At 35.9% G+C, this 10,416-nt stretch overlaps 1 protein-coding gene across 1 annotated transcript; it reads right to left on the bottom strand.

Moving 5' to 3' along the window:
* Nucleotides 1-404: 404 nt before the first annotated feature.
* On the bottom strand, nucleotides 405-2,592 carry LOC121237696 (transcription factor bHLH137-like). Its single transcript, XM_041134547.1, has 8 exons — nucleotides 2,290-2,592; nucleotides 1,930-2,112; nucleotides 1,651-1,716; nucleotides 1,489-1,557; nucleotides 1,303-1,368; nucleotides 1,034-1,216; nucleotides 786-916; nucleotides 405-630 (listed from the first exon to the last, which is right to left on the bottom strand). Exons 1-8 carry the CDS (start codon nucleotides 2,590-2,592, stop codon nucleotides 579-581), a joined length of 1,053 nt encoding a protein of 350 aa, XP_040990481.1. The 3' UTR covers nucleotides 405-578.
* Between the last annotated feature and the right edge of the window lie 7,824 nt (nucleotides 2,593-10,416).

The raw sequence follows: 10,416 nt of genomic DNA, 5'->3' as shown, positions 1-10,416 counted from the left end.
TGTAAGTTATTTATATCGTTATTATGTTAGACCACGTTACTTTGTAAGTTTAGTTTTATAAAATTTCTATAGATCTAACAATTCTCGTACATAAAACATGACAACCATATCGTGGATTAGGACATGAGTTTCCTTCGGTAGTGAATGAACAAAACTCCATATATAATATATTATTAGAGTACTTAACGGTGGTAACTATATATTGAGAATTGTCAGATTAAGTACCATTCAAATTGTTACTATTATATGATAAACTTTATATATATATGCCTCCACCAATACACATAAAAGACAGCTGAACCGACTAATGCCTGAGCTGCAGTCATGCATGCCAATAACGGCAACAGCAAGCTCTTTATTGTTAATAGAAGAGCGAAAGGAAATTAATGGTAAAAATAACCGTAATAACTCTTAACCATTGGTTTTGTTTGCATCACTTGGCCTGGTACGTTGTCAAGATAGCTATATATAGGAACAAGCTGGATCTATTTGATCAGTTATATATATGTCCTTCATGCTCCTTATCGATTGATTTTGCTACCCTTTATTCATGATCTTCAGACATCACTTTAATCTATCTATTGTCGATCTGAAGCAACAACTTTTAGGCCCCCTCCGTTGAAACTGGTGCTGAAAAGATCAAATATACAGACAGATCAGCAGAAGTCAAGACGTACAAGCTGTTAATAAAATGCTCATCGATCTGTACATATTATATGGCTTTTATTTTCTTTGTATTTTTTTTATTTTTTTTAATATATATGAAACAGGACTTGAGGGCTGACCCATGATGTTTGTAGGGCAGTTGACGTTGTATTTTACTCGAGTGGAAGAAACACAAGTTGTTGCCGAACTCAGATGGAATAAGAAAGTTTTGTCGCTGGTCTTCTACTTCACAAAATACGCAAGCAATATCCTGAAAATGGTATGTTTGACAAAGTTAGAAAGGGAAGAAAAAATAGGCCGGGTTTTCCTAATTGTCCCCTTCTTTTAATAGATTTTTAATGTTTGAAATGCAGTTTGATTTATGTACCTGGGAGCTGAATGCATTGGCATTGGGTGAAACAGTGTTCACAATAGGATAGTAATTATTAGCTGTTGTAATGGCAGTGGTGGTGGTTGTATGAGCAAAACCTGTGGGCTCGGTACTCATGGGATCAGTACTGCAATGTGTTGCAGCAGCAGGTGACAGTGGGGATGCCATTCTTGTCAATCTCTGAATACAAATTTCAACTCAGGTAATTGATAGAATTAAGATGAAGAAAGAATATGAAATTAAAGCTAGATTTATATATTTTATACCTCTAGGTCCATTAATCCAAAGTCATACGACATGGGATTCACTGAAGCTAACATCATCGAAAGGAACTGTCAAATTACCAAAAATAAATAAGGAATAATTTTCACATTAATCGACATTGGTTACTTAATTTTCTTTTAACAATGTATTAGTAGTAAGTCATAAGAAACTGGGTTTGATATCATTACCTCCACTTGATTTTGTAGGGACTGAACATAATTGATTATCTCATCCAACATCGGGGCCTTCCCAGTTACCTGTTTTTAGACCAGACCACATGAAGTTGTCAGAAAAAAACATTTCTCATGCATGTAGTGAGATCAAAATGTAGACCGGAATCCACCATGCACCTTGTCGCAGCCCGGAACAAGTCCTTGTAATATCTTCATTCTCTCACTTATTTTCTCTCTTCTTACCTGAAACCATTAATTTAAGGAAAAGATTTACAAAGAGACACGTAGAAGTAGTGGTCATAACAAATTATATCATGAGCATTTTTGGGTAGGTGATCTATTGTATAATATATGACAAAGGCACCAAATTTTGGTCTATTGTAACCTTTCTCATGCAATGATAAGATCAGACCCTGTGGGATCCAATCCATGGGGAGTTTTAAGAATGAGTTGTACCCTTTCTGCAAGGCTGTGGCTATCTGTTGCCTGACCCCTCCTTGCTCTTACATGGATGTAACCTGTTGGAGGCTCTTTAGCAACTTTCTTCTGTTCTTTTTCAGCTTTATAAGGCTTCTTCTCTTCTTCTTTCAGGGTGCCATTACATTTCTTTTGTTTCTTGGTCTTCCCTTCTGCTAACTCCTAATGAATTCAGTACATGAACAACGATCAAAATCCGTTAATTTTGACAAGCTAAATTAGAACCAAAGAATCAAAATGTTGGCCCTCAAATAAATTTAACTTATTATTATCATTCTGCTATGAGTAACCTGAGTTTCTGTTTCATTAAATCAAACTCAATTTCGGAGTGTGGGCTACCTTTAGTTGAGCACAGTTCAAGGAAGCCCCATTTCTGTTATTCCTTTTCTTCACCATGGGAGTCACCTTCTGAGTAACCTGATCACTAGTATCAAGCTTATCCACCACTGTTGATGATTCTGTACTGATTTGCTTTTTGGTCAGAGAAGCCTCATTATCACCAAAATAAGCGCCCTTTGAGCTGTGCTCAAGAAAGCTACTTTCATGAACTCCAAAATCAGATGGAATCTCATGGATAGATTCATGTGGGTAAAATTGAGAGAAACCGTTGGGGTTGATATTTTCCTCCACAAAGCTAGACATGATGTTAAAGGGGCTGCTTGGCAAGAAAAATGAATTATCAAGAAGAAAAGGGTGGTGTTCGTATGAAAAGGCTGCCATTTAAGTGCTTTGGAATTGGAAATGAATGTAATAAAGTGATTGAAGAAAAAGCTGGGTTGATGATAGTTGAAGGCAGTCAGAGTTGGCAGTCGAGAAAAGTGAGTCTTGAGTCCGTGACAAACTAAGAGGCAAGGTTTATATATATAAAGATCAGGACAGAGAAAAAGCACAGAGACACAAATGCGCACTGAAGTCTTTGGTAACTCATTCCCATGCAAAGTTTCTGCTCTCTGTAGATTTGACTGGTCCTATCTCAGCAATTCTCTCTCTCTCTCTTAAATGTGCCACCTAAGAAAATAAGAACAAAACAAAACAAGCACAACATGAAAGAAATTGATATTGGTAGGGAGGAGTGGCAAATTTGATTTACAAGAAGAGTTCAAAACTAAATTATCTTGTAAATTAGATCTTATTATTATTAACAGTGCATATTATATAAGGTCTGTACGCCAAGTACGTAGTAGTAAAAACCAAGAACTAAGTGTTTGTTGTTTACTCTCTATTTATAAAGCTGCCCTAAGGCGTGGTGTCAGTGAACGATCGGAATATGAGTAATGCTAGATATGATTATGGATTGTAAAATTATTGTGCACTCCTTTTGAAAAAGAGTGAAGTTTATTGTTAAAAAAAATAATTTTTTTATGTGTTACATATTTACTTATTTTAAAAAAATAATAATATGCGACATTTGCACATTTTATAACTCTTAAGTATTATTATAGAATAGGTGAATGTGTCTAGGTATGTGAGAGAATACTCAAAATCAGGAGCGCTCCAAAATTGGCTGCTCGGTTCATTATTGGCACTTAGAAAGGACAGATCATCACATGAAACAGCTAACAAAGATGCATAAATGACTATCTCGACAGCTAGTAAAATATCAGAAGAAACAGAAGAAAAATGAGTTCCATTCTCATGCAAACGTGCACGTAACAAATGCCCTGACATTGCATTACATGATATGCCAGAAATTATAATGGCACCCATGTTATCATCCATGTTTTTTTGTTATCATCCATTTTACTTCGTAATTGATACAACGCACCTCTTATGTAGATCAAATAAACTGACTCAATGCACATGTTCTTTATTTTAGATTCTCTCAATTTAGTTGAGTCAATTATGTCATATTTTAAGTGACGGTATAGGAAGTTAACAGAGAATCTCTATCTCGACATGTTTGTAACTTTGTAAGCGAGAAATGGCAAAAGTGTGACCGACTTGGTTTGGTGCAAGGGCAGGGCATACATACCATTAGACAATGGTAGTACTGTAGATAGGTCTCGAGCGAAAACTACCAACATCAATATATTTATTATTTTTTATATAGGAGATCCAGGTCTGATGATGTTGAGCTGGTAGATTCCAAGTTGATGGTACTAGACTATCTTAAGAATGCATATCAGTGCAAATATGGTAGGAAAATATGAAGATTCCTTGAATTTATTGGGGTGATATTGCGCATACATTAGTATTTTGATCATAACTTTGGTTAAGGGTATCAGAATCGTGCATATGACCACAATTCAGAAATCTATGCCTAGTGGTCTCCAATTCGACCTTGAAATTAGCCGTCTTCCCATGTAAATCGCCACTTTAAGTTTTTTTTTTTTTTTTTTTTTTTTTTTTTTTTTTTTTTTTTTTTTTTTTACACTTTTATGGTCATATTTCACTATGACTTCTAGAGATGATTCTTATTTTGATTTGGACCGGATTTTTGGCAAGATACTTATTTTATTCCATATTTTACTTTTACGCAATAGTTGAAATTTGCCTTTGTGGAAAAAAAATTTCAAAATCTTGAATTCCCTTAGCTATTTAAACACGGCTTGTGGGCTTTAGGACCAATTTTCAATTTTTATGAATAAACCCTATTCACATAGTTGTCTCTCTAAGTTGCATCTTTTCTCAGTCTCAATCCCTAATTTCTGGTGATTAACTAGCAACCAGAATAATCCTTATTCTGCCCATCGTCAACTTTGCAAGAGTAAAAGTTACAAAAATGTGGTAGACTTTTATTTTAAATTATTAAGATATAAAATCATCTAAAATAAATATACCACGTCAACATGTATAACTAGGGATAATAAAAAAAAAAATAGCAATGCTCTTTATAATTATTCAAACTAGTTATTTTTTGTTTTTTGCTTAATTAAGGTCATATTTGGGAAGAAAGATGAGTTGAGAACACCTCATCTCATCTAATTTTTATTCAATTTTTTTTCTCTCCTTCCCAAAACTTAATAAAATATCTTAACTCAAATCATTTCACCACTATCTAGAAAATTCTCATATCATTTTATCTCATTGCCCAAACATGTCTAGTCAAAGGGAGGTCAAATAGTAATTTTATTTTTATATCCTCAGACTTCATAAATAGTAAGGAAAAATACACAAACTCTCTTTAAATTATTATCCTATTTTGTAATTACTTCCTAACCTATAATTTTGATGATACTCATTTCCTAAACTATCAAGAAGTTTTCATGTACCCCTTTCTCCTTAAAAGCACAAAATCACCCTTAAAAATTGTAGCACTCTGCTCAAGACTATATAGTAACATTGTCAAATATTGAGAATTTGACAATAATAATCCATGACTTTGGCGAAGTGGAAGTTATGATTGTTAAAGAAAAGTGGTTTTTCGTTCATAATTTGGCAAAATAACTTCCACCCTTGTTTTAGTATGGATTTTTAGAGATTTCTAGAGTAATGATTTTTTTTGTGAAAATAGGTTGCCAAGAGAATGACTTCTTTTCTCCTGTGGATTATTTCTCATGAGTAAGGTGCTTTTGTTCTGGGGAGGAGTTTTTTTGAGAATATTTCTTTGGCTCAGGAGATAGTGGAGTCTATTAATAAGAAGAATATTGGTGGCAATGTTATGATGAAAATTGATATGGCCAAAGCATATGATCGCGTGGACTAGAATTTTCTCTTAAATGTTTTGGCAGGTTTTGGCTTCTTAGAAAAATTTTGTGTTTTGATAAGGTTTGTATTCCATCTCATTGGTTCTCGATTATGATGAATGGGACCTATAAGGGCTTTTTCAAACCGTTGCGTGGGTTGAGACAAGGGGATCCTTTATCGCTGTATTTGTTTATTATTTTGGAAGAAATTCTTTCTTGATTTTTGAAGAAAGGAGTTTGATCAAGGGAGAATTGGGAGTTTTTCCCATTCTCGGGGGGCTCCTTTAATTTCACATTTGTTGTATGCAGATGATTTATTGATCTTCGCTAATAGTGCGAGAAAGTCCTTGAAGGCACTTCTGGATGTTTTGAATACATATGAGTTGTGGTCGGGGCAAAAAGTCAACAAGGAAAAGTCGGCGTTATTTTTCGAAGAAAAATCAGGTTGCTAGAAGGTTATCTCTTTTTCGGCTAATGTGTTTTGTTCAAGGAAAATTTCCAACTTGTTATTTAGGTGCATCGCTTGCTATTGGGAGGGTAAATGCAAGAATGTTGGAACCGTTAGTCATGAAATTTCAAAACAAAGTGGCTAGTTGGAAGTTTAAGCTATTATCTCAAGGCGGGAGGTTGATTCTTCTCAAGCATGTACTAGCGAGTATGTGTGGAAGACCAAGTCATGATATTTATATCTGGAATCCTTGCGTAGATGGAAATTTTTCGACTAAAACGGCTTGGGAGGTAACTCGTATTAAGTGGCCTCAACTGGAAGGGATGGATTGGATTTGGTGTAATCTACTTCCAAAGAAGATGTCCGTTTGTATGTGGAAGGCTAGATTTAATTGTCTCCCAATTGATGAAAGGGTCCAGTCGGTGGGCATACATTTAGCTTCATGTTGCGTTTGCTGCTCAAAGAGAAGTGTAGAGGATCGGGAGCACGTTTTATGCACAGGCGATGTAGCAATATGGTGGAGAGCTTCGTGCACGTTGGGTGTTCAATGCTTCCTGGTGGGTGCACTGCTATTGCTGGTTTCGGTGTGCAAAAAAATTTTTGGCAGCTTTTTCTACTAAGTTCAGATTTGGGACTAATAATGAATTTGAACTTAGGGCGCTCATTTGTGGGTTATTGCTTTGTTGGGAGTTGGGGCTGCATAATATTATGATTGAGTGTGATTCAACCTTGTGGTTCATTGGATTAGAAAGAAATCTTACACAGTTTGGTATTTATGGGATTATTGGGATGAATTTGTGCAGGTGATTTCTAGGCGTAATTACACAATGGCTCACCTATTTAGGGAGGGGAATAAAGTGACGGACTTTTTAGCAAGACAGGGAGAGGAGGGGTTAAACTGTACATATAGGAACTCTGATGAATTGCCCATTCGGGTGAAAGGTTTGCTCCATGTGAATTTTGTTGGTTTGTCGAGTTTTAGGCAGTGAATATGGTAAAGTTTGAGTTTTTTTTAGTTTATTTGTTTATTTGGTTAATTTATTGTATAGATGGTCTAGCAATATTTTGATACATGGGATGGTTTTTTTTCTTTTTTATAATTATTTGTAAATCCCAAGTGTCATATTTGTTACCATGGATTTCCTCCACCATAAGCTAGAGTAATCAATAAAATTAGGGTACTATCATCTTCCAAAAAAAAAAAAAGGCAATAGTAGGATGACAAGTGGCATGGAGAATACTTGCCTCCTTAATGGGCTTGGTAATTGGTTCATAGCAAGGCATGGAAGTTAGATAGATTTGAAGAAGACCCAAAAGTTGGTTAAAATGAGGGTCCAAGCTTGATAAGAAAAATGGGCTAAAGAAAGGTACAAGACAAGACTCGATGTGAGGCCTAAGGCTAAGGCCCAACTTAGTAAGCTAGTGAGGTCTAAGGAAAGACCTAACCAAAACTGAACATGAAGTCCAAGGGAAGGCCCATTTCGAGACCCCGCATTAAGTTCTAACTCAATAAAAGTTTTATGTCCAATAAGACTACAACACTTGGAGTATAAGCCTTGGATTCTCATCACTACACAAATGGTAAATACCACCACCTAGCTCATAGTTTCTTTCTTTTGCAAACCTCCCACGCCCCCCTAGGGTTTATTTATTTATTTTTTACCATGGTCAGCATTCATCATGACTCCAGGTTTACATTTTCAAAACCCTTCATCACGCCATAGAATAGTACTAACTTTGACACCATGCATGCCAATTTCTTCTAGCTTTTCTCTCTGTCATTTTTTTTGAAATTTTCATCTCCGTCACTTGAATTGGATCAATATTTCATAGCTCTAGAATAGTAGATAAATTGCAACTCATGTCATGAAGTGGGAAGGCATGTCAATGCCAATAAATCCCACCAATGGAATGCACTAGGTGCAAACTGATGCACTCCAAGAACAAGCCAACAAAACCTTGTTCTTTCAACCTCCTCATCAATTGATTTTCTATACTTGATTAACCCACTCTCATGCTACCTAGCTCTGGAAAATTCAGGCCTAAAATGAAGCCAAGAACAGCTCCCATAATCACTCCAAAAACCAAACTATTTCACCTTGAAATGGAACATGTTTCAATAGAACTGCACCCTTGTTCTTCTAATTTTTTCCGCAACAAATGCAGCCCTCTTCACACGCCTATCGTACTGCCTCTAGATCTGGAAACATGTCATCAAATCACACTCATGTTACCCTAAGAACCAACCCTAGCAATGATCAAAACTGATGGACACAATGGTAGGATACCATGTGCAAAACTCTCGGCTGATACTCCTAACACCAATTGTATGCATGCTAACACCAATTGTATGCATGCCCTAATACTCCTTTGGAACAACTACACAAATAGTGTAATAGTGGCCAAGAACTTGCCACAAAGATAGGACAAGAGCTGAACAAAAACTGGAAAAGTTTGGAGAGCAAAAACTCCTGGCTTGCACTTGGTTTCTCTTGGGAAATCATTTGATTTTTATCCCAACTTCTTAAACCACTTAGCTCCTGCACCTATCACCCTCCTTTGGTCCTTGTCCATGAGTCAATAGTATGATGAATTTTACTATGCAGATCTGGAAACACAAGCATGCACTCCATTGAAAGCCAACACTAATTACCTTCACTTCATATCAACCAAACCGTGCACCACTTCACCCACTTGCACCTCTTGCTTTCTCACTCAAAGTCTATAGCCCTTCCCTCACTTCCTCCCACGCCATTCTCAAGAAATTCCTTAGCTTCCTTGAGAATAAAACATCCATAGTGTTAAGGAGAGTGAAACCAAGAAGTAAGAGTGAAGTCCTTGGAGTGAGTTTGATCTTGAGAGCTCCATAAGCTATGGATTGGTGAGTAACTCTACCATATCTCTTTATTGGAAGTTAGAATCACATGTTAGGATTTTATTTATGGTATGATAATGAGATTTGGATTGAGTTATATGAGTTTGACCATTATAACATGAATGTGACATTTATCAATAAATTATAAATAACTTATCAAAGTGTAAGTTAGAGACCAAATTACAAACTGTCCAAGTTTGGAAATATCATAGCAGCTATAAACAAGGTTATACCAAGTTAGGATTTGAGCTTCTAGGGAAGATGTTCGTAATCAAAAGGGTTCAAATATAGGTATATACAAAAATAACCCTAAACTTTCACTATTTATAAATAAGCCCCAAAATTAACCAAACTCCATAAGCCTCATATTTTCTAAGTTCTAAAACCATATATGCCTTTATAATTTTACGAATAAAAGTGCAACTATGTTAATCACACCCAACCCATGGCATGCATTCCATTAAGGCCTAGATGTGATTTCAACTATTCAACCTCTATGGATGCATGTATACTCAAATTCATCAAGTGCCAATAGTAATTATAACCTTGGGGATAAATTAAAAACCTAAGTTCAAGTCATACAAGTTCATCACAACACCCAAACGTGGCTCAAAACCTAAATCACCATTAAATCATTCATTAAGCATGCATGATATTTCTAGCTTTATTCACCAAGAGATGTTTTAAAAACTGAATCAAATCATGCATTTTCATTCTTATCCCAATCACAAGGCTTTTCTAAATGCACATTATTCAAGCCTAGGTATGCTTCCCACCGTGTATGATTTAGATGATAAAAACAAGATAGAATTAAAGCCTACTATGGCATGCTTCCAACTTCGAAATTAAACCATCAAAATTCATTCTAAGATATTTTTGAATCATATAAAATTAAATTAACACATGCCACAATTAAAGTTTCAACCCAAAATAATTAATTTCCTCAAAACATCAAATCTATCCCGGTTTTGATCTAAGCATGATAACTACATCTAAACTCAATTAAAGATTATTCCCATGGCATAAATTAAAGCCTAACATACCATGCTAATACTAAACAAAGATTAGGGCAAGGTTACTTACAAAAATTTCATGGCCCTTAAAGCTCCCAACACAAGAACACTCAAGAACTTCACTCTATTGCTCACTAAGGGAAGAAAAACTCTCAAGAACTCAAGAAGAGACTTGGAGGAGAGGTGTGGAGAAATGAGGAAGTGAGGGAGGTATTTATAGGCTTCAAGAGGGGAGGGGACATTGGCCTTGGCTGAAGGAGGGCTTGATGATTGGTTGAGGGGGCAATGGAGTGTGATGGTGGGGTTTCTAGCTTGTGTCATCACTTGTGCAGGTGAATAGTGCCCTAACCTCCATGATTTCTTCATTTCAGGTGCTGCAAGGTGCTAATTGGGTGCAGGTTCTTCCATGGTGTGAAAAGAGAAGAAAAGAAAACAAGGCATGAAGTCATGCCATGATGCCGTTGGGTAGTAGTTTGAAAATCTAGACAGATTTTTATATCTTGC

Source organism: Juglans microcarpa x Juglans regia, chromosome 6S (assembly GCF_004785595.1).
Source record: "Juglans microcarpa x Juglans regia isolate MS1-56 chromosome 6S, Jm3101_v1.0, whole genome shotgun sequence".
NCBI lineage: Eukaryota > Viridiplantae > Streptophyta > Magnoliopsida > Fagales > Juglandaceae > Juglans > Juglans microcarpa x Juglans regia.
This window is presented reverse-complemented; position numbering and strand designations above follow the sequence as displayed.

Coding starts and splice junctions, on each gene's coding strand:
- LOC121237696 (XM_041134547.1), bottom strand. CDS start 2,592: ATGTCTAGCTTTGTGGAGGAAAATATCAACCCCAACGGTTTCTCTCAA. Junction 1,217..1,302: donor TTGGATTAATGGACCTAGAG/GTATAAAATATA, acceptor ATTTGTATTCAG/AGATTGACAAGAATGGCATC. Junction 917..1,033: donor CCAATGCATTCAGCTCCCAG/GTACATAAATCA, acceptor TACCATTTTCAG/GATATTGCTTGCGTATTTTG.